Raw genomic sequence first — 24184 nt, 5'->3', positions numbered from 1 at the left:
GATAGACCACTCGACCCTAAAATCCGTAGTACGTCGTGGCGCCATTTTAGTAGGCGGAAACTTGCAGAAACATTTAAAAAGAAAAATAACACAAATCTGTGAGTTGATAGATGAGATATATTCTGCATTTTTATGGTATCATCACACATACTGTTCCCCCACAACACTGATTACGCTGCGAGAGGCAAAGCGAACGATGGGGTTTGCCTACTAAAATGGCGGACGTTACGCTACTTTGCTACAACACTTCAGTATAGGCGTTTACAACAGAGTGGTCCATCTTGCTCCTCTAGTATCTTTGAGGGGGAGAGTGCAGAATGGGTAGAGTGGGGAAGGGGGAGAGTGGGGGGGAGAGTGGGGGAGGGGGAGAGTGGAGAGGGGGGAGAGTGGGGGGGAGAGAGTGGGGGAGGGGGAGAGTGGAGAGGGGAGAGTGGGGAGGGGGAGAGTGGAGAGGGGGAGAGTGGAGAGGGGGAGAGTGGGGGGAGGGGGAGAGTGGAGAGGGGGAGAGTGGAGAGGGGGAGAGTGGAGAGGGGGAGAGTGGGGGAGGGGAGAGTGGGGAGGGGAGAGTGGGGGAGGGGAGAGTGGAGAGGGGGAGAGTGGAGAGGGGGAGAGTGGGGGGGAGAGTGGGGGAGGGGGAGAGTGGAGAGGGGGAGAGTGGGGGAGGGGGAGAGTGGGGGAGGGGAGAGTGGGGGAGGGGGAGAGTGGAGAGGGGGAGAGTGGGAGAGTGGAGAGGGGGAGAGTGGGGGAGGGGGAGAGTGGAGAGGGGGAGAGTGGGGGAGGGGGAGAGTGGAGAGGGGGAGAGTGGGGGAGGGGGGAGAGTGGGGGAGGGGGAGAGTGGGGGAGGGGGAGAGTGGAGAGGGGGGAGAGTGGAGAGGGGGAGAGTGGGGGAGGGGGAGAGTGGGGGAGGGGGAGAGTGGAGAGGGGGAGAGTGGGGGAGGGGGAGAGTGGGGGAGGGGGAGAGTGGGGGAGGGGAGAGTGGGAGAGTGGAGAGGGGGGAGAGTGGAGAGGGGGAGAGTGGGGAGGGGGAGAGTGGGGGAGGGGAGAGTGGGGGAGGGGGGAGAGTGGGGGTAGAGTGGGGGAGGGGGAGAGTGGAGAGGGGGAGAGTGGAGAGGGGAGAGTGGAGAGGGGGGAGAGTGGGGGAGGGGGAGAGGGCGAGAGGGGGAGAGTGGGGAAGGGAGAGTGGGGGAGGGGGAGAGTGGAGAGGGGGAGAGTGGGGGAAGGGGGAGAGTGGGGGAGGGGGAGAGTAGGGGAGGGGGAGAGTGGGGAGGGGGAGAGTGGAGAGGGGGAGAGTGGGGAAGGGGAGAGTGGAGAGGGGGGAGAGTGGAGAGGGGGAGAGTGGGGAAGGGGGAGAGTGGGGGGAGGGGGAGAGTGGGGGAGGGGGGAGAGTGGAGAGGGGAGAGTGGAGAGGGGGAGAGTGGAGAGGGGAGAGTGGAGAGGGGGGAGAGTGGAGAGGGGGAGAGTGGGGAAGGGGAGAGTGGGGGAGGGGGAGAGTGGAGGGGGGAGAGTGGGGAAGGGGAGAGTGGGGAAGGGGGAGAGTGGAGAGGGGGGAGAGTGGAGAGGGGGAGAGTGGGGAAGGGGAGAGTGGGAAGGGGAGAGTGGAGAGGGGGAGAGTGGGGAGGGGAGAGTGGAGAGGGGGAGAGTGGAGAGGGGAGGAGGGGGAAGGGGAGAGTGGGGAAGGGGAGAGTGGAGAGGGGGAGAGTGGGAAGGGGAGAGTGGGGAAGGGGAGAGTGGAGAGGGGGAGAGTGGAGAGGGGGAGAGTGGAGAGGTGGAGAGGGGGGGAGAGTGGAGAGGGGGAGAGTGGAGAGGGGAGAGTGGGGAAGGGAGAGTGGGGACGGGGAGAGTGGGGAAGGGGAGAGTGGGGGGAGGGGAGAGTGGGGAAGGGGAGAGTGGGGAAGGGGAGAGTGGGGGGAGGGGAGAGTGGGGAAGGGGAGAGTGGGGGAGGGAGAGTGGGGGGGAGAGTGAGGAGGGGGTAGAGTGGGGGAGGGGGAGAGTGGAGAGGGGGAGAGTGGGGAAGGGGAGAGTGGGGAAGGGGAGGGTGGGGGAGGGGGAGAGTGAGGGAGGGGAGAGTGGGGGGAGGGGAGAGTGGGGGAGGGGGAGAGTGGAGAGGGGGAGAGTGGGGAAGGGGGAGAGTGGGGAAGGGGAGGGTGGGGGGAGGGGGAGAGTGAGGGAGGGGAGAGTGGGGGGGAGGGGAGAGTGGGGGAGGGGGAGAGTGGAGAGGGGGAGAGTGGAGAGGGGGAGAGTGGAGAGTGGGAGAGTGGAGAGGGGGAGAGTGGGGAGGAGAGTGAGGAGGGGGTAGAGTGAGGAGGGGGGAGAGGGGGGTTGACAGTGGGGAGGGGTTCACAGTGGGGAGGGGTTCACAGTGGGGAGGGGGAGAGTGGGGGGGGGGTTCACAGTGGGGAGTGTGGGGAGGGGGGAGAGTGGGGAGGGGTTCACAGTGGGGAGGGGTTCACAGTGGGGAGGGGGGAGAGTGGGGGGGGTTCACAGTGGGGAGGGGGTTCACAGTGGGGAGAGTGGGGAGGGGGAGAGTGGGGAGGGGTTCACAGTGGGGAGGGGTTCACAGTGGGGACGGGGGAGAGTGGGGAGGGGGGAGAGTGGGGAGGGGGGGAGAGAGGGGAAGGGGAGAGTGGGGAGTGGGAGAGTGGAGAGGGGGAGAGTGAGGAGGGGGAGAGTGGGGAGGGGGAGAGTGGGGATGGGGGAGAGTGGGGGGGGGTTCACAGTGGGGAGGGGTTCACAGTGGGGAGGGGGGGAGAGTGGGGAGGGGTTCACAGTGGGGAGGGGTTCACAGTGGGGACGGGGGAGAGTGGGAAGGGGGAGAGTGGGGGAGAGAGTGAGGAGGGGGGAGAGTGGGGAGAGTGGGGAGGGTTTACCTTTGAGATGAAGACTCCGGGCTGGCAGATGCCAAAGGGATGGCTGGCGTGGTCACTGCCCCCCACAATGCTCAGGCCCAGCGGCCCACCCGTCTTCAGTAACGTCACCTCCTGGGGCAGACAGACACCACATGCTGAGGGGGGGGGGGGTGAGGGGAGGTATCGCTGCCCCTCGTGGCCCACAGTGCTGACCCTCCCCTCCCCACTTCAACTGTAAAGCCCCTCATTGCCACCCCCTGCCCACTGGACCCACACTCCTCAACACAGGGGACTGAGCCCCCTCCTCCCACACCAAGGTTCACCAGGTTAATCCCGGGATGGCGGGACTGTCATATGAGGAAAGATTGGAAAGACTGGGCTTGTATTCTCTTGAGTTTAGAAGGATGAGAGGGGATCTTACAGAAACGTATAAAATTATAAAAGGACCTGGACAAGCTAGATGCAGAAAAAATGTTCCCAATGTGGGGGAGTCCAGAACCAGGGGCCACACAGTCTAAGAATAAAGGGGAGGCCATTTAAAACTGAGGTGAGAAGTAACTTTTTCACCCAGAGAGTTGTGAATTTGTGGAATTCTCTGCCACAGAGGGCAGTGGAGGCCAATTCACTGGATGAATTTAAAAGAGAGTTAGATAGAGCTCTGGGGGATAGTGGAATCAAGGGATATGGGGAGAAGGCAGCCACGGGTTACTGATTGTGGACGATCAGACATGATCACCATGAATGGCGGTGCTGGCTCGAAGGGCCGAATGGCCTCCTCCTGCACCTATTTTCTGTTTCTGTGCTTCTAACCCGTTACTCTTCCCCTCCCCACTGATCTCAGCCCCCGACCCCCCTGCTTCAGCCCCTCCCCATGACTCCCTGCGTCCCCCCCTCTCCCAGCCACACGCCAGTCACCTCCCAGCCCCTCCCCCGTCCCCCCAGCTCTGCCCAGCCCATCACCCATCCCTACAGCCCCTCCATGTCCCCTCCCCCCCAGCCCGTCCCCCATTCACCTCCACGGGTACTGGTCCTCGGTGGCCAGGTGGTTTAGCGGTGTGCCGCTGGTTTCGGTGATGCCAGGGCTGATGATGTTCCCGCCGATGCCCGGGCCGGCAGTGACCACATGCCTGGTGAGGCCAGGACTGCCGGCAGGGCCAGTGCCAATGGTACCAGTGATGCCAGGGCTGCCGATGATGCTGGTGCCCGATGGTACCGGTGATGCCAGGGCTGCCGATTATGCTGGTGCTGATAATGCCGGGACTGCCGTGATGCCGGGACTGCCGGTGATGCTGGTGCCGAGGTGACCGGTGATGCCGGGGCTGCTGATGTTACCAGTGATGCCAGGGCTGCCGGCAGTGCCAGTGCTGATGTTACTGGTGATGCAGCAGGGCTGCTGATGATGCTGGTGCCGGTGTTACCGGTGATGCTGGAGGTGTCCGGTGATGCCAGGGCTGCCGTAAGTGCCAGTGCTGATGTTACCGGTAATGCCGGGACTGCCGATGATGCTGGTGCCGATGATGCTGGCTGTGCCAGTGATGCCAGGGCTGCCGATGATGCTGGTGCCGGTGTTACCGGTGATGCTGGAGGTGCCGGTTGATTCCGGGGCTGTCGGCAGTGCCAGTGCCGGTGTTACCGGTGATGCCAGTGCCGGTGATGCTGGAGGTGCCGGTTTTGCCGGGACTGCCCGCACTGGCGGTGAAGATGCTGTCGGGGTCATCGGGCAAGGCTGCCGGAGGGGGTGGGGACGGAGGCTTGCCGGATGCCGGGGTGGGGATGCCGGGCACAGTGCCGTCGGCTGGCTGGTCAGCCTCGGGCAGCTGGCGCTCCACGACCCAGTGTAATGGTGGGCGCTGTGCCCGTAAGGAGAGCTACTGCTTGGTCATGCCTGGCTTCTGCCATCTCTACCCCATTGATCTGCAAACACGCGCAAACGGACAGTCAGTCCGGCTCAGCCAGCGCCCCCCGCCCCTCACCACACCGGCAAACCAGCTGGGAACAGCTGGAGAACGTGCGCACTCCACACACGCAGCAACCCAGCTCAAGATCAAACCCAGGGCTCTGCTGCCGTGGCTCCACATACTTTAGTTTAGTTTAGAGATACCGCGTGGAAACAGGCCCTTCGGCCCCACCGGGTCCGTGCTGCCCAGCGATCCCCGCACACTAACACCATCCTACACCCACTGGGGACAATTTACACAAACACCAAGCCAATCAACCACAAACCTGTACGTCTTTGGAGTGTGGGAGGAAACCGAAGATCTCGGAGAAAACCACCTGGGTCACGGGGAGAACATACAAACTCCGTACAGACAGCGCCCGTAGTGGGGGATGGAACCCGGGTCTCCGGCGCCAGTCAGGGAGCATTGACCTCCCACCCAGGTCCCTCTGCACATCACCACCCCTGACCTCCTGCCCTTCACTGTACATGCTGCCCTGCTCATATCTAGAACTCCGCCTGCCTCGGCTCTGCCCGACTATCCAGTTACACTGCTGTGTGGTCTTCAGCAATCACCCTGCCCCCAATTCCCCACACTACACCAACGATACAGGTCTCAGCACTCAACACTGCCGTACCCCAGCCGCTACAACGCTGCACACAAACCACCGCCACCCACCCACGCTCTGCCCAGCACCCCCCCCACCACGCTCTGCCCCAGCACCCACCCACCCACCCTCTGCCCCAGCACCACCCACCCACCCTCTGCCCCAGCACCCACCCCCCACCACACTCTGCCCAGCACCACCCACCCACCCTCTGCCCCTGCACCCACCCAACCCCACCCTCTGCCCCAGCACCCACCACCCACCCTCTGCCCCAGCACCCACCCACCCACCGATCTGCCCAGCACCCACCCCTCACCCACCCACCCACGCTCTGCCCAGCACCCACCCACCCACGATCTGCCAGCACCCACCCCTCACCCACCCACCCACGATCATGCCCAGCACCCACCCTCACCCACCCACCCACGCTCTGCCCAGCACCCCCCCCACCCCACGCTCTATCCCAGCACCCACCCACCCATGCTCTGCCAGCACCCACCCACCCCCCCCACCTACGCTCTGCCCAGCACCCCTCCCCTCCCCCCCCCCCACCCCCACCCCTCCACCCATGCTTTGCCCAGCACCCACCCCTCCCCCCACCCACGCTCTGCCCCAGCACCCACCCACCCCCCCCACCTACGCTCTGCCCAGCACCCTCCCCTCCCCCCCCACACACCCACCCACCCCCACCCTACGCTCTGTCCAGCACCCACCCCCCCCACCCAACGCTCTGCCCAGCACCCCCCCACCCAATGCTCTGCCCAGCACCCACCCCTCCCTCCACCCACCCACCCACCCCCCCCACCCACGCTCTGCCCAGCACCCTCCCCTCCCCCCCCCCACCCACCCATGCTCTGCCCAGCACCCACCTCTCCCCCCACCCACCCACCCACGCTCCTGCCCAGCACCCACCCCTCCCCCCACCCACCCACCCACCCACGCTCTGCCCCAGCACCCACCCCTCCCCCCCACCCACCCCCCCACCCATGCTTTGCCCAGCACCCACCCCTCCCCCCACCCCACCCACCCATCCCCCCACCCAACGCTCTGCCCCAGCACTCACCCCTCCCCCCACCCACCCACCCACGCTCTGCCCCAGCACCCACCCCTCCCCCCACCCAGGCTCACTACCCCAGCACCCACCCCTCCCCCCCCACCCACGCTCTGCCCAGCACCCCCCCACCCCATGCTCTGCCCAGCACCCACCCCTCCCCCCACCCACCCATCCCCCCACCCACGCTCTGCCCAGCACCCACCCCTCCCCCCCACCCACCCCCCCACCCATGCTCTGCCCAGCACCCCCCCACCCAACGCTCTGCCCAGCACCCACCCCTCCCTCCACCCACCCACCCACCCCCCCCACCCACGCTCTGCCCAGCACCCTCCCCTCCCCCCCACCCACCCACCCATGCTCTGCCCAGCACCCACCCCTCCCCCCACCCACCCACCCATGCTCTGCCCAGCACCCACCCCTCCCCCACCCACGCTCTGCCCCAGCACCCACCCCTCCCCCCCACCCACCCACCCACCCACCCACCCATGCTTTGCCCAGCACCCACCCCCCACCCACGATCTGCCCCAGCACCCACCCCCCACACCTACGCTCTGCCCAGCACCCTCCCCTCCCCCCACCCACCCACCCATCCCACCTACGCTCTGCCCAGCACCCACCCCCCCCACCCAACGCTCCGCCCAGCACCCCCCCACCCCCCCCACCCAACGCTCTGCCCAGCGCCCAGCACCCACCCCTCCCCCCACCCACCCACGCTCTGCCCAGCACCCACCTCTCCCCCCACCCACCCACCCACCCACCCATGCTCTGCCCAGCACCCACCCCTCCCCCTACCCACGCTCTGCCCCAGCACCCACCCCTCCCCCCCACCCATGCTTTGCCCAGCACCCACCCCTCCCCCCACCCACCCACCCATCCCCCCCACCCAACGCTCTGCCCCAGCACTCACCCCTCCCCCCACCCACCCACCCACGCTCTGCCCCAGCACCCACCCCTCCCCCCACCCAGGCTCACTACCCCAGCACCCACCCCTCCCCCCCCACCCACGCTCTGCCCCAGCACCCACCTCTCCCCTCCCCCGCACTCACTCCTGTGTGATGCCACGCAGACCCTCACTCCTGTGTGATACCCTCACTCCTACAGGCCACTCCTGTGTGAGACCCTCACTCCTGTGTGATACCCTCACTCCTGTGTGATACCCTCACTCCTACAGGCCACTCCTGTGTGAGACTCTCACTCCTGTGTGAGACCCTCACTCCTGCAGGCCACTCCTGTGTGGTGCCACAGGGGCCCTGCCTGCAGCCACTGATCAGAGCGCAGGGAGTGGCCACAGGCAGCGGCTGCCGTTCTGTCTATGGAGAGTGACGGACATCGGAGCCAGCTATTAAAGTCATGCACAGATCAGAGTGGAAGCACTCAGTAAAGCTCAGAGGCTAGCACCCAGCACCGGTGAAGGGTTGCAGAGAGATGTGGCAGAGCAGACAGAAGCCACCACTGGTCACGCAGTAACACCTCTTACTGGAGCTGCTGCCCTGGGAACTCATGCTGTTGCCCAGGCCAGCAGGGTCAACCAGAAACCCACCACCACACACACATGCAGGCCAGAGACAGGAGAGAACGCGTCCAGCACCCTGCAGCTCACTACAGTAGCACAGAGGCAGGCAGGGCCTGGGGGACAGTGCCCAAGGACACACAGGGCCTGGAGGACAGTGCCCAAGGACACACAGGGCCTGGAGGACAGTGCCTATGGACACACAGGGCCTGGTGGACAGTGCCCACGGACACACAGGGCCTGGTGGACAGTGCCCACGGACACAGGCAGGCAGGGCCTGGGGGACAGTGCCCACGGACACACAGGGCCTGGTGACAGTGCCCAAAGACACACAGGGCCACTGGGAGACAGTGCCCACGGACACACAGGGCCGCTGGGGGACAGTGCCAACGGACACAGGCAGGCAGGGCCTGGGGGACAGTGCCAACGGACACAGGCAGGCAGGGCCTGGGGGACAGTGCCCAAAGACACACAGGGCCACTGGGAGACAGTGCCCACGGACACACAGGGAGACAGTGCCCACGGACACAGGCAGGCAGGGCCTGGGGGACAGTGCCCATGGACACACAGAGCCACTGGGAGACAGTGCCCACGGACACACAGGGCCGCTGGGGGACAGTGCCCACGGTCTCAGGCAGGCAGGGCCTGGGGGACAGTGCGGTGGGGGGAGAGTGGGGGGGGGGGGGGGGGGAGAGGGAGGTGGGCGGGGGAGGTGGGTGGGGGAGAGGGAGGTGGGCGGGGAGGGGGGCGGGGGAGGTGGGCGGGGAGGGGGGAGGTGGGCGGAGTAGGTGGGCGGGGGAGGGTGAGGTGGGCGGGGAGGGGGGAGGTGGGCGGGGAGGGGGGAGGTGGGCGGGGGAGGGTGAGGTGGGCGGGGGAGGGGAGGTGGGCGGGGGAGGGGGGAGGTGGGCCGGGGGAAGGTGAGGGGTGAGGAGCCGGTGCGATGAGACTCACCGAGATGACGCAGTCACCTACACGCAGGATGCTGTCCCTGTGAGCACAGCCCCCCTCCGCTATCCGCGAGATGAAGATCGCCTGTAACACACGTGACACGTGGGGTCAAACACATGGCCTGAGTTACAACACAACAGGACAAAGTTGGATAGAGCTGAGACATTATAAGGGTAAAAAGACCTCCTAGGAGTTATTTACAGGCCCCCAAACTGTAGCCAGAATATAGGAAGCTGGTTACATCAGGAGATACAATTGGCAGGTAAGAAAGGCTCTGCTACGGTGGTCATGGGAGATTTCAACATGCAGGTAGACTGGGAAAATCAGCTTGGTACTGGACCCCAAGAATGGGAATTAGTAGAGTGCCTCCGAGATGGATTCTTGGAGCAGCTTGTACTGGAGCCTACCAGGGAAAAAGCAATTTTGGATTTAGAGTTCTGTAATGAGCCGGATTTGACAAAGGAACCATTAGAAGGTAGCGACCACAACATGGTAAGTTTTAATCTGAAATTTGGGGAGCGGGGGGTGGTGCAGCGGTAGAGTTGCTGCCTTACAGCGAATGCAGCGCCGGAGACTCAGGTTCAATCCTGACTACAGGTGCTGTCTGTACGGAGTTTGTACGTTCTCCCCGTGACCTGCGTGGGTTTTCTCCGAGATCTTCGGTTTCCTCCCACACTCCAAAGACGTACAGGTTTGTAGGTTAATTGACTGGGTAAATGTAAAAATTGTCCCTAGTGTGTGTAGGGTAGTGTTAATGTGCGGGGATCGCTGGACGGCGCGGACTCGGTGGGCCGAAGGGCCTGTTTCCGTGCTGTATCTCTAAATCTAAAAATCTAAATTTGAGAGGGAGATGAAATCAGATGTGTCGGTATTACAGTTGAGCAAATGGGACTACAGAGGCATGAGGGAGACGCTGGCCAATGTTGACTGGAAAGGGATCCTAGCAGGGGTGGGGGTGCAACAGCAAAGGCAGGAATGTCTGGGAATAATCCGGAATTATCCAGCCATGATCATATTGAATGGCGGTGCAGGCTCGAAGGGCCGAATGGCCTACTCCTGCACCTATTTTCTATGTTTCTATGTTTCTATGGAAGATGCAGGATCTTTTCATACCAAAGAGGAAGAATGATTCTTGGGGGAGAATGAGGCGACCATGGCTGACAAGGGAAGTCATAGACAGTATAAAACTAAAAGTGAATGCTTATAACATTGTAAAGATTAGTGGGAAGTCAGAGGATTGGGCAGCTTTTGAACAACAACAGAAGGTAATACGGGGAGAAAAAAGATGAAATACGAAGGTAAGCTAGATTAAAAAATAAAATAAAGGAGTTTCTTCAGTTATATAAAGAGTAAGGAAGAGGCAAGAGTGGGCGTTGGGCCACTGGAGAATGATGCAGGACAAGTGATAATGGGGAATAAAGGAATGGCAGAGGAGTTGAATATCAGTCTTCACAGTGGAAGACACCAGCAACGTGTCTGGACAGGCAGGTGGGCAGAGGAGGTGGGGTAGCTCTGTTGGTGAGGAATGGAATTCAGTTCCTTGCGAGGGGTGACATTGGAACTGACGATGTAGAGTCACTGTGGATAGAGTTGAGGACCCCAAGAAAGGGAGTTTGTGGAGTGCCTCCGAGATGGATTCTTAGAGCAGCTTGTACTGGAGCCTACCAGAGAAAGGGCATTTCTGGATTTAGTGTTGTCCAATGAACCAGATTTAATCAGGGAACTCGAGGTAAAGGAACCAGTTGGAGGTAGTGACCATAATATGATTAGTTTTAAACTGCAATTTGAGAGGGAGAAAGTTAAATCGGAAGTGTCAGTGTTGCAGTTGAACAAAGGGGACTTTGAAGGCATGAGAGAGGAGCTGGCCAAGGTCGACTGGAAAGGGATCCTAGCAGGATTGACGGTGGAACAGCAATGGCAGGAATTTCTGGGCATAATCCGGAAGATGCAGGATCATTTCATTCCAAAGAGGAAGAAAGATTCTAAGGGGAGTAGGAGGCAACCGTGGCTGACAAGGGAATTTAGGGATGGAATAAAACTAAAAGAAAAGATGCATAAGATATCAATGAGTAGCGGGAAGCCAGAGGAGTGAGCAACTTTCAAAGGACAACAGAAGATAGCAAAAAGGGCAATACGGGCTGAAAAGATGAGGTACGAGGGGAAGCTGGCCAAGAATATAAAGAAGGACAGGAAAAGCTTCTTTAGATATGTTAAGAGAAAAAGAGTAGCAAAGTCAAATGTGGATCCCCTGAAGGCAGAAACAGGTGAAATTATTATGGGTAACAAGGAAATGGCAGAAGAGTTGAACAGGTACTTCGGATCTGTCTTCACTAAGGAAGACACAAACAATCTCCCAGATGTGCTAGAGGACAAAGGATCTAGGGAGACAGAGGAACTGAAAGAAATTAGCATTAGGCGAGAAATAGTATTGGGTAGACTGATGGGACTGAAGGCAGATAAATCCCCTGGGCCTGATGGTCTGCATCCCAGGGTACTCAGGGAGGTGGCTCAAGAAATCAAGGACTAATTGGTGATCATTTTCCAGTGTTCAATAGATTCAGGATCAGTTCCTGTGGATTGGAGGGTAGCTAATGTTATCCCACTTTTCAAGAAAGGAGCGAGAGAGAAAACGGGGAATTTTTCACCGGTTAGCCTGACATTGGTGGTGGGGAAGATGCTGGAGTCAATTATTAAAGAGGTAATAACGGTGCATTTGGATAGCAGTAAAAGGATTGGTCCAAGTCAGCATGGATTTATGAAAGGGAAATCATGCTTGACTAATCTTCTGGAATTATTTGAGTTTGTGACAAGTAAAATGGATGAAGGGGAGCCAGTGGATGTAGTGTATCTAGACTTTCAGAAAGCCTTTGATAAGGTCCCACACGGGAGGTTGGTGAGCAAAATTAGAGCACATGGTATTGGGGGGTAGGGTGTTGACATGGATAGAAAATTGGTTGGCAGACAGGAAGCAAAGAGTAGGAGTAAGCGGGTTCTTTTCAGAATGGCAGGCAGTGGCGAGTGGAGTGCCACAAGGCTCAGTGTTGGGGCTGCAACTGTTTACCATATATATTAATGATTTGGATGAAGGAATTAGAAGTAATACTAGCAAGTTTGCGGATGACACAAAGCTGGGTGGCAGTGTAAACTGTTAAGAGGATGTTAGGAGGTTGCAGGGTGACCTGGACAGGTTGAGTGAGTGGGCAGATGCGTGGCAGATGCAGTATAATATAGATAAATGTGAGGTTATCCACTTTGGCGGCAAAAACAAGGAGGCAGATTATTATCTCAATGGTGTCAGATAAAGGGGAAGTGCAACGAGACCGAATCACTGAAAGTAAGTGTGCAGATACAGCAGGCAGTGAAGAAAGCTAATGGCATGTTGGCCTTCATCACGAGAGGATTTCAGTATAGGAGTAAAGAGGTCCTTCTGCAGTTGTATAGGGCCCTGGTGAGACCACATCTGGAGTATTGTGTGCAGTTTTGGTCTCCTAATTTGAGGAAGGACGTCCTTGCTATTGAGGTAGTGCAGTGTAGATTCACGAGGTTAATCCCTGGGATGGCGGGACTGTCATATGAGGAAAGATTGGAAAGACTGGGCTTGTATTCACTGGAGTTTAGAAGGATGAGAGGGGATCTTATAGAGATGTATAAAATTACAAAAGGACTGGACAAGTTAGATGTAGGAAAAATGTTCCCAATGTTGGGGGAGTCCAGAACCAGGGGCCACAGTCTAAGAATAAAGGGGAGGCCATTTAAAACTGAGGTGAGAAGAAATGTTTTCACCCAGAGTGTTGTGAATTTGTGGAATTCTCTGCCACAGAAGGCAGTGGAGGCCAATTCACTGGATGAATTTAAAAGGGAGTTAGATAGAGCTCTTGGGGCTAGCGGAATCAAGGGATATGGGGAGAAGGCAAGCACGGGTTACTGATTGTGGATGATCAGCCATGATCACAATGAATGGAATTGCTGGCTCGAAGGGCCAAATGGCCTCCTCTTGCAACTATTTTCTATGTTCTATGTTTCTAAATCCAAGAGGGTCAGGGGGTGGAAGTTAGTGGAGTGGCTATTACTAGGGAGACGGTGCTTGGGAAGCTGAAAGGGCTGAAGGTGGATAAGTCACCTGGGCCGGATGGACTGCACGTGGTTCTGAAAGAGGTGGCTTTAGAGATTGTGGAGGCATTGACAGTGATATTTCAGGAACCACTAGAGACAGGAGAGGTCCCAGACAATTGGGAAAATTGCCAATATTATCCCGTTGCACAAGAAGGATGCAAAGCAGATTGGTGGGAACTATAGGCCGGTCAGCCTGACTTCTGTGGTTGGTAAGATTTTGTAGTTCATTGTAAAGGATGAGGTTACGGAGTACTTTGGAGGTCTTGCATGACAAATTTGCTGGAATTCTTTGAAGAAGTAAATAGCAGTACAGACAAAGGAGAGTCAGTGGATATTGTTTACTTAGACTTTCAAAAGCCTTTGACAAGGTGCCACACGCGAGGCTGCTAAGGAAGATGAGCCCATGGTATCAAAGGGCAGATACTAGCATGGATAGCAGGTTGGCTGGATGGCAGAAGACAAAGTGTGGCAATAAAGGGGGCTTTTTCGGTTTGGCTGCCAGTGACTAGCGGAGTTCCGCAGGGCTCGGTGCTGGGGCTGTTACTCTTCACGTTGTATATTAATGATTTGGACGAGGGGATTGAAGGCTGTGACCAAGTTTGCGGATGATATGAAAATAGGTGGAAGGGCAGGTAGTGTAGAGAAAGCAGGGACTCTGCAGGAGGACTTGGACAGGTTGAGGGAGTGGGCAGAGAAGTGGCAGAAGGAATATAGTGTAGCATTCCACTACTCTTCATGCACTTTGGTAGCAGGAATAAAGGCGGAAACTAGTTTCTAAATGGAGAGAGAATCCAGAAATCGGAGATGCAAAGGGACTTGGGAGTGCTGGTGCAGGATTCCCAAAAAGTTAATCTGCAGGTCGAATCGGTAGTAAAGAAAACAAACTCAATGCTAGCATTATTTCAAGAGGGCTTGTGTAGACAAACAGGGATGTAATGCTGAGGCTCTGTAAGGTGCTGGTTGGGCCGTATTTGGAATATTGTGAGCAGTTTTGGGCCCCATATCTGAGGAAGGATGTGCTGGCTCTGGAGAGGGTCCAGAGGAGGTTTACAAGAATGACCCCAGGAATGAGTGGGTTAACCTATGATGAGCGTTTGTTGGCACTGGGCCTGTACTCGCTGGAGTTTAGAAGGATAAGGGGGCACATAGAAACACAGAAAATAGGTGCAGGAGTAGGCCATTCGGCCCTTCGAGCCTGCACCGCCATTCAATATGATCATGGCTGATCATCCAGCTCAGTAGCCTGTACCTGCCTTCTCTCCATACCCCCTGATCCCTTTAGCAAAAAGGGCCACATCTAACTCCCTCTTAAATATAGCCAATGAACTGGCCTCAACTACCTTCTGTGGCAGAGAATTCCACAGACTCACCACTCTCTGTGTGAAGAGATGTTTTCTCATCTCGGTCCTAAAAGATTTCCCCCTTATCCTTAAGCTGTGACCCCTGGTTCTGGACTTCCCCAACATCGGGAACAATCTTCCCGCATCTAGCCTCTCCAACCCCTTAAGAATTTTATATGTTTCTATAAGATCCTCCCTCAGTCTTCTAAATTCCAGCGAGTACAAGCCTAGTCTATCCAGTCTTTCTTCATATGAAAGTCCCGCCATCCCAGGGATCAATCTAGTGAACCTTCTCTGTACTCCCTCTAAGGCAAGAACGTCTTTCCTCAGATTAGGAGACCAAAACTGCACACAATACTCCAGGTGCGGTCTCACCAAGGCCCTGTACAACTGCAGTAGAACCTCCCTGCTCCTAAACTCAAATCCTCTTGCTATGAATGCCAACATACCATTCACTTTCTTCACTGCCTGCTGCACCTGCACGCTTGCTTTCAATGACTGGTGCACCATGACACCCAGGTCACGTTGCATCTCCCCTTCTCCTAATCGTTCACCATTCAGGTAATACTCTGCTTTCCTGTTCTTGCCGCCAAAGTGGATAACCTCACATTTATCCACATTATATTGCATCTGCCATGCATCTGCCCACTCACCTAATCTATCCAAGTCACTCTGCAGCCTCCTAGCATCCTCCTCGCAGCTAACACTGCCACCCAGCTTCGTGTCATCCGCAAACTTAGAGATGTTGCGTTCAATTCCCTCGTCCAAATCATTAAAATACACTGTAAATAACTGGGGTCCCAGCACTGAGCCTTGCGGTACCCCACTAGTCACTGCCTGCCATTCCGAAAAGGACCCGTTTATTCCTACTCTTTGCTTCCTGTCCGCCAACCAATTTTCTATCCACCTTAACACTGAACCCTCAATACCGTGTGCTTTAAGTTTGTACACCAATCTCCTATGTGGGACCTTGTCGAAGGTCTTCTGAAAGTCCAGATATAACACATCGATTGGTTCTCCCTTATCCACTCTACTAGTTACATCCTCGAAAAATTCTATAAGATTCGTCAGACATGATTTGCCTTTTGTAAATCCATGCTGACTTTGTCCGATGATTTCACCACTTTCCAAATGTGATGCTATCACATCTTTAATAACTGACTCTAGCATTTTCCCCACTACCGATGTTAGGCTAACTGGTCTATAATTCCCCGTTTTCTCTCTCCCTCCCTTTTTAAAAAGTGGGGTTACATTATCTACCCTCCAGTCCTCAGGAACTACTCCAGAATCTAAGGAGTTTTGAAAAATTGAAACATACAGAATAGTGAAAGGTTTGGATAGAGTGGATGTGGAGAGGATGTTTCCACCAGTGGGAGAGTCTAGGATTAATGTTATCCCACTTTTTAAGAAAGGAGGGAGAGAGAAAACAGGAAATTATAGACCAATTAGTCTGACATCAGTGGTCGGGAAGATGCTGGAGTCAATTATAAAATACGAAATTGTGGAGCATTTGGATAACAGTAACAGGATCATTCCGAGTCAACATGGATTTACGACGGGGAAATCATGCTTGACTAATCTTCTGGAATTCTTTGAGGATGTAACTAGGAAAATTGACAGGGGAGAGCCGGTGGATGTGGTGTACCTCGACTTTCAGAAAGCCTTCAACAAGGTTCCACATAGGAGATCAGTGGACAAAATTAGAGCACATGGTATTGGGGGTAGGGTATTGACATGGATAGAAAATTGGTTGGCAGACAGGAAACAAAGAGTGGGGAAAAATGGGTCCCTTTCAGAATGGCAGGCAGTAACTAGTGGGGTACCGCAAGGCTTGGTGCTGGGACCGCAGCTATTTACAATATACATTAATGACTCGGATGAAGGGATTAAAATTAACATTAGCAAATTTGCAGATAATACAAAGCTGGGTGGCAGTGTGAACTGTGAGGAAGATGCTATGAGGTTGCAGGGTGACTTGGACAGGTTGTTTGAGTGGGCAGATGCATGGCAGATGCAGTTTAATGTGGATAAGTGTGAGGTTATCCACTTTGGTGGTAAGAATAGGAAAGCAGATTATTATCTGAATGGTGTCAAGTTAGGAAAAGGGGACGTACAACGAGATATGGGTGTCCTAGTGCATCAGTCACTGAAAGGAAGCATGCAGGTACAGCAGGCAGTGAAGAAAGCCAATGGAATGTTGGCCTTCATAACAAGAGGAGTTGAGTATAGGAGCAAAGAGGTCCTTCTGCAGTTGTACAGGGCCCTAGTGAGACCGCACCTGGAGTACTGTGTGCAGTTTTGGTCTCCAAATTTGAGGAAGGATATTCTTGCTATTGAAGGAGTGGAGCGTAGGTTCACGAGGTTAATTCCCGGAATGGCGGGAGTGTCGTATGTTGAAAGACTGCAGTGATTAGGCTTATATACGTTGGAATTTAGAGGGGATCTTATTGAAACGTATAAGATCATTAAGGGATTGGACACGCTAGAGGCAGGAAACATGTTCCCAATGTTGGGGGAGTCCAGAACCAGGGGCCACTGTTTAAGAATAAGGGGTAGGCCATTTAGAACGGAGATGAGGAAAAAAAAATTCACTCAGAGTTGTAAATCTGTGGAACTCTCTGCCTCGGAAGGCAGTGGTGGCCATTTCTCTGGATGCTTTCAAGACCTCCCCTCACATCCGGAATCTTGGAATCATCTTTGATCAAACCCTCTCCTTCGACAAACACATCAAACACATCACAAAGACAGCCTTCTTCCACCTCAAAAACATTGCCTGTCTCCGTCCATCCCTCTCCTTCACAGCTGCAGAAACCCTCATCCACGCCTTCATCACCTCCCGTCTGGACTACTGCAACAGCCTCCTCTATGGCTCACCCTCAAAAATCATCAGTAAACTTCAATACATTCAAAACTCCGCTGCCCGTCTACTCACCCACTCCCCGATCCGTGACCATATCACCCCCGTCCTTTACAAACTCCACTGGCTCCCCATCCTCCAGAGAATCCAATACAAAATCCTCCTCATGACCTACAAAGCCCTCCATAACCTGGCCCCATCCTACCTGACTGACCTCCTCCACAGGCACACTCCCACCTGCACCCTCCGCTCTGCTGCTGCCAATCTCCTGTCCCCCCCCATCCGGACCAAACTCAGATCCTGGGGGGACAGGGCTTTCTCCATCGCTGCTCCCACCCTATGGAACTCACTACCCCAAACCGTCAGAGACTCCTCCTCACTCACCACATTCAAAACATCACTGAAGTCTCACCTCTTCAGCACTGCCTTCAACCACTGAAGGTCACCTCACCTTCTGTCTCCTTTCTCTGTTCGTTTACTTATTTATCTATTTATTCACTTCTCTATGTTCTAGAAATCCCTGTAAAGCGTCTTTGAGTGTTTGAAAAGCGCTATATAAATGTAATGCATTATTATTATTATTATTATTAATGATAGCGGCGTCAGGGGGTATGGGGAGAAGGCAGGAATGGGGTACTGATTATGCATGATCAACCATGATCACATTGAATGGTGGTGCTGGCTCGAAGGGCCGAATGGCCTACTCCTGCACCTATTGTCTATTGTCTATAGAGGTCATAGCCTCAGAATTAAAGTACGTTCTTTTAGGAAGGAGATGAGGAGAAATTTCTTTAGTCAGAGGGTGGTGAATCTGTGGAATTCTTTGCCACAGAAGGATGTGGAGGGCAGGTCAGTGGTTATTTTGAAGGCAGAGAGAGATAGATTTTTGATTAGTATGGGTGTCAGAGGTTATGGGGAGAAAGCAGGAGAATGGGGTTAGGAGGGATAGATCAGCCTTTATTGAATGGCGGGGTAGACTTGAAGGGCCGAAGGGCCTTATTCTACTCTTATCACGTGACCTCAAGGACAGGCCCTTCAGCCCATAATGTCTGTGCTGGCAGAACAAACCTATGACCTGTGTGCCTGGGCTTAATCCATAAAGCTCCATGTCCATGCGCCAATGTGAAAGTCTCTTAAACAATATCTGTATCTACCTCCTCCTCCACCACCCCTGGCAGTGCGTTCCTGGCACCCACCACCCCTGGCAGTGCGTTCCTGGCACCCACCACCCCTGGCAGTGCGTTCCTGGCACCCACCACCCCTGGCAGTGCGTTCCTGGCACCCACCACCCCTGGCAGTGCGTTCCTGGCACCCACCACCCTCTCTGTAACAAACTAACCCCACTCATCTCTTAAACAATATCTGTATCTACCTCCTCCTCCTCCACCACCCCTGGCAGTGCGTTCCTGGCACCCACCACCCTCTCTGTAACAAACTAACCCCACTCATCTCTTAAACAATATCTGTATCTACCTCCTCCACCACCACCCCTGGCAGTGCGTTCCTGGTACCCACCACCCCTGGCAGTGCGTTCCTGGTACCCACCACCCCTGGCAGTGCGTTCCTGGCACCCACCACCCTCTCTGTAACAAACTAACCCCCCACTCATCTCTTAAACTTTGTCCCTCTCACCTTCTCACTATGCCCTCTAATATTTGATATTTCCATACAATAATATATTCCTTTATTTGTCCCACACTGGGGAAATGTACATGATATAGGTTATGTAAGAAAATTACTGTAGATGCTGGTACAAATCGAAGGTATTTATTCACAAAATGCTGGAGTAACTCAGCAGGTCAGGCAGCATCTCGGGAGAGAAGGAATGGGTGATGTTTCGGATCGAGACCCTTCTTCAGACTGAAGAAGGGTCTCGACCCGAAACGATGATATAGGTTCTGACCATCTACCCTCTTTATAATTTTATACATGTCTGTCCAACCTCTCCCTTAATACCCTACAATCTGGTAAACCACCCTTCCCAAAGCCTCCATATCATTCCTTTAACGGGCTAACCAGAACTGCACACAATACTCCAAATACAGCCAAATACAGCCTGACAAAAGTCCTAGAAACTACATCTTGACCCACTGACTCCTCCACTCAATGCCCTGACCTAAGAAAGTAACTGTACTTTCTTTACCCCTCCATCTACCAATACTTGTCAAAAATTGCACCAATATCTTGATCAGTTGAGCAGGTGGGCTGAGGAATGGTTGATGGAGTTTCATACAGTCATGTGAGTTGTTGCATTTTGGAAAGTCTAACATGGGCAGGGCCTACACAGTGAATGGTTGGCCTCTGGGGGGTGTTGTCGAGCAGAAGAATCTAGAAATGGAGGTAAACAGTTCAGCTCGTTCAGACTAGTTTAGATGGGGCATCTGTGGTGCAGCGGTACAGTTGCTGCCTTACAGCGAATGCAGCGCCGGAGACCCGGGTTCCATCCTGACTACGGGCGCCGTCTGTACGGAGTTTGTACGTTCTCCCCGTGACCTGCGTGGGTTTTCTCTGAAATCTTAGGTTTCCTCCCACACTCCAAAGACGTGCAGGTATGTACGTTAATTGGCTTGGTAAAAACTGTCCCTCGTGTGTGTAGGATAGTGTTAGTGTGTGGGAATAGCTGGTCGGCACGGATCCGGTGGGCCGAAGGGCCTGTTTCTGCGCTGTATCTCTGAACTAAACCCCTTGCCCCACTCTCCCCTGCACTCACCGTCTCCCCAGTGCGGTAGGGGGTAGACCCCTTGCCCCCGGCGATGCTGAAGCCCAGCCCGCGGTCATCTCGAGCCAGTGACGTGCACAGTAGCTCCCTGGTGCCGGAGTCAGTGCGTCGGCCCGCCCGCCGCTCTCGCGGGGCGTAGTCATCCTCGGGCCGCAGGGGGGTGACGGTTACCGCGTTCTCCGGCTCCACCATCCTCTCCCGCAGCACCGCCATGGTCACCACCTCCCCTGAACTCCGCAACGCCTCCACTGCCCGCTGGTGCTCCACATCCTGCAGCCCCACACCGTTCACCTGCGGGAGGGAGAGTGTGTCAGTGGGAGGACCAGGCTGGAGGACCGGGCAGGAGGACTAGGCGAGGACCAGGCAGGAGGACTAGGATGGACTGCGGGAGGACCAGGCGGGAGGACTATGCCGGGCTGCGGGAGGACCAGGTGAGACTAGGCGGGAGGACCAGGCAGGAGGACTATGCCGGACTATGGGAGGACCAGGCGGGACGACTAGGCCGGCCTGTGGGAGGACCAGGCAGGAGGACTAGGCCGGACTGTGGGAGGACCAGGCGGGAGGACTAGGCCGGGCCATGGGAGGACCAGGCGGGAGGACTAGGCCGGGCCATGGGAGGACCTGGCGGGAGTACCAGGCAGGAGGACTAGGCCGGACTGTGGGAGGACCAGGCGGGACGACTAGGCCGGGCTGTGGGAAGACGAGGCAGGAGGACTAGGCCGGACTGTGGGAGCACCAGGCTGGAGGACTAGGCCGGGCCGCGGGAGGACCAGGCTGGAGGACTAGGCCAGACTGTGGGAGAACCTGGTGGGAGGACTAGGCCAGATGGTGGGAGGACCAAGCGAGACTAGGCGGGAGGACTAGGCCGGACTGTGGGAGGACCGGGCGGGAGGACTAGGCCGGACTGTGGGAGGACTAGGCGCGAGGACTGGGCGGGACTGTGGGAGGACCAGGCGGGACTGTTGGAGGACTAGGCCGGATTGTGGGAGGACCGGGCTGGAGGACCAGGCGGGAGCAGGGGAGGAATGGACGGGAAGACCGCAGCCCCTGCTGCCTGAATGATCCGTTGGTTATTGTGGACATAGCACGGAAAAAGGATCTTCAGCCCAACTCACCCTTGCAGACCAAGATGCCCCATCGAAGCTAGTCCTCTCTACACCGGCCGGCCGTGACCCCCCCCTACTGGCCAGCTATGACCCCCCACTGGCCAGTTATGACCCCCACTCTGGCCTGCTATGACCCCCCCCCTCCCCACTGGCCAGCTGTGATCCCCCACTGGCCAGTTATGACCCCCCCTCTGACCTGCTTTGAAGCCCTTCTCTGGCCAGCTGTGACCCCAACCCCTGGCCAGCTGTGACCCCAACCCATGGCCAGCTGTGACCCCAACCCCTGGCCAGCTATGACCCCCCTCCCCCCACTGGCCAGCTATGACCCCCCCCCCACCGGCCAGCTGTGACCCCCACCCCAATCTCTATACTGGCCAGGTGTGGACCCCCCCCTTACACTGGCCAGCTATGACCCCCCCCTCTGACCTGCTGTGATGCCCTCCTCTGGCCAGCTGTGACCCCAACTGGCCATCTGTGATGCCCTCCTCTGGCCAGCTGTGACCCCAACCCCTGGCCAGCTGTGACCCCAACACCTGGCCAGCTGTAACCCCAACCCCAGGCCAGCTGTGTACCCAACCCCTGGCCAGCTGTGACCCCCCTCCCCCCACTGGCCAGCTATGACCCCCCCCCCCCCGGCCAGCTGTGACCCCCCCACTACACGGGCCAGCTGTGACCCCTGTGTCCACACTGGCCAGCTGTGCCCCTCTCTGGCCAGCTGTGACCCCCCACTACACGGGCCAGCTGTGCCCCCCCGTGTCCACACTGGCCAGCTGTGCCCCTCTCTGGCCAGCTGCTGTGCCCCTCTCTGGCCAGCTGTGCCCCCCTGTGCCCCTCTCTGGCCAGCTGTGCCCCCCTGTGGCCAGCTGTGCCCCCCTGTGGCCAGCTGTTCCCCCGTGTCCATGCTGGCCAGTGCGGGCAGCGGACTCACCTCCAGCAGTTTGTCGCCCACTCTCACGCCAGCCTGAGCGGCAGGGCCCTCCTCCGACACGCGGGAGATGAAGATCCCCTGCAACACGGAGACGAGGTGAGCAACATGCAGCGGCCCTGGCACAGGGCAGCAGAGCCGGCACCATCTACACACGCCACCCATGGGTGGGCATGGCCAACCTGACCCCACCCTGCAGCAGAGCCGGCACCACGCTGCAGGGGCAAAGGGTGGCATGGAGAGGTGCAGATGAGGCAGGGAGCAGGACAGGAGGGAGGGAAAGGGGGAGAGGAGGGAGGAGGAGGGAAGAGGAAGGGCAGGAGGAGGAGAGGAGCGGAGAGAAAGGGGAGAGGAGGGAGGAGGAGCAGAGGAGGAGCGGTGGGAGGAGGGGAGGGAGGAGAAGGAGGGAAGAAGAGAGGAGGGAGGAGGAGGAGAGGGGGAAGGTGGAGGGAGGAAGAGAGGGGGAGGGAGGAAAAGAGGAGGAGGGAGAAAGAGAGGAGGAAGAGAGGAGGAGGGAGGAAGAGAGGAGGAGGGAGGAAGAGAGGAGGAGGGAGGAGAGAGGTGTAGGAGGGAGGAGTAGGAGGGGAGGGAGGAGGAGGAGGAGAGGGAGGAGGAGGAGGAGAGGGGGGAGGACAAGAGGAGGGTGGAGAGGGAGGAGGAGCGGAGGGAGGAGGGGAGGAAGGAAGAGGGGGAGGAGGGGGGAGGAAGAGAGGAGGGGGGGGAGGGGGAGGAAGAGAGGAGGGGGGAGGGGGAGGGGGGAGGAGGACGAGGGGGAGGAGGAGGGGGGAGTGGGAGGAGGAGGGGGGAGTGGGAGGAGGAGGGGGGAGTGGGAGGAGGAGGGGGGAGGAGGAGGGGGAGGAGGACGAGGGGGAGGAGGAGGGGGGGAGGAGGAGGGGGAGGGAGGAGGAGGAGGAGGGGGGAGTGGGAGGAGGAGGGAGAGTGGGAGGAGGAGGGGGGAAGGGGAGTAGAGGAGGGGGCAGTGGTGTGGTGGAGGGGGGTGAAGGTGGGATGTGGTGCGGGTGGCGTGAGAGGGGTGCGGGTGGCGTGAGGGGGTGCGGGTGGCGTGAGGGGGGTGCGGGGTGGCGTGAGGTGGGTGTGGGTGGCGTGGGTGGGGTGTGGGTGGGTGAGGTGGGTGAGGTGGGTGTGGGTGGGTGAGGTGGGTGAGGTGGGGTGTGGGTGGCGTGGGTGGGGTGTGGGTGGGTGAGGGTGGGATGGGTGAGGGTGGGATGGGTGAGGGTGAGGTGGGTGAGGGTGGGTGAGGTGGGTGTGGGTGGCGTGGGTGGGGTGTGGGTGGGTGAGGTGGGTGTGGGTGAGGGTGGGGTGGGTGAGGGTGGGGTGGGTGAGGGTGGGGTGGGTGAGGGTGTGGGTGTGGGTGGGTGGGGTGGGGTGGGGTGGGTGAGGGTGTGGGTGGGTGTGGGTGGGATGGGTGAGGGTGGGGTGGGTGAGGGTGGGTGGGGTGAGGGTGGGGTGGGCTCACCTCGTCCTCACCCTTGTAGGGTGTGGAGCCCTTGCCGCCGGCGATGCTGATGCCCAGACCCCCTGTTTGCCGGTGGATGGTCAACATCAGCTGCAGGAAACACAGTGGGTCAGCACCAGCTCCCCACCCCACACACACACACACCCCACACACACACACACACCCCCCCACCCCCACACACACACACACACACCCCACACACACCCCACACACACACACACCCCCCCCCCACACACACACACCCCCCCCCCCCCACACACACACCCCACACACACCCACACCCACACCCCCCCCACACACACACACACACCCCACACACACACCCCATACACACACACACCCCACACGCACATACACCACACACCCCACACACACACACCCCACACGCACACATACACCACACACCCCACACACACACCCACACACACACCCCCCCCGCCACACCCACACACACCCACACCCCCGCCACACCCCATACACACACACACACCCCACACGCACACATACACCACACACACCACACGCACACACACACACACACACCCCAGGGTACAGCACCACAGACACACACCCAGACATGTGCACACACACGCAGACATGTCCACCCGTCGTCCATACGTCATGGTGGTCAGACATGGCAAGTCGTGTGCAGCTCCTGCTCCCACGCCTGGCGGTGAAGTGCCGCCCGTCTACCTCCCGAGAACATTCACCTCCATCACCCTGCCCGCGGACAGCATCCCACCCC

At 57.6% G+C, this 24184-nt stretch overlaps 1 protein-coding gene across 1 annotated transcript in view; it reads right to left on the bottom strand.

Moving 5' to 3' along the window:
• scrib (scribble planar cell polarity protein) overlaps nt 1-24184 on the bottom strand; it is a 152726-nt gene that overhangs the window by 44777 nt on the left and 83765 nt on the right. The window contains 10 exon segments of the mRNA XM_078424311.1: nt 2868-3072; nt 3860-4042; nt 4133-4210; nt 4274-4396; nt 4482-4678; nt 4680-4760; nt 8906-8986; nt 19923-20222; nt 21966-22043; nt 23440-23529. Of these exon segments, the coding sequence (XP_078280437.1) occupies nt 2868-3072; nt 3860-4042; nt 4133-4210; nt 4274-4396; nt 4482-4678; nt 4680-4760; nt 8906-8986; nt 19923-20222; nt 21966-22043; nt 23440-23529 (1416 nt within the window).

Source organism: Rhinoraja longicauda, chromosome 2, assembly GCF_053455715.1.
Source record: "Rhinoraja longicauda isolate Sanriku21f chromosome 2, sRhiLon1.1, whole genome shotgun sequence".
NCBI classification, from domain to species: Eukaryota; Metazoa; Chordata; class Chondrichthyes; order Rajiformes; family Arhynchobatidae; genus Rhinoraja; species Rhinoraja longicauda.
Note: the sequence above shows the minus strand (reverse complement) of the source record. Positions and strands in the feature narration are given on the sequence as shown.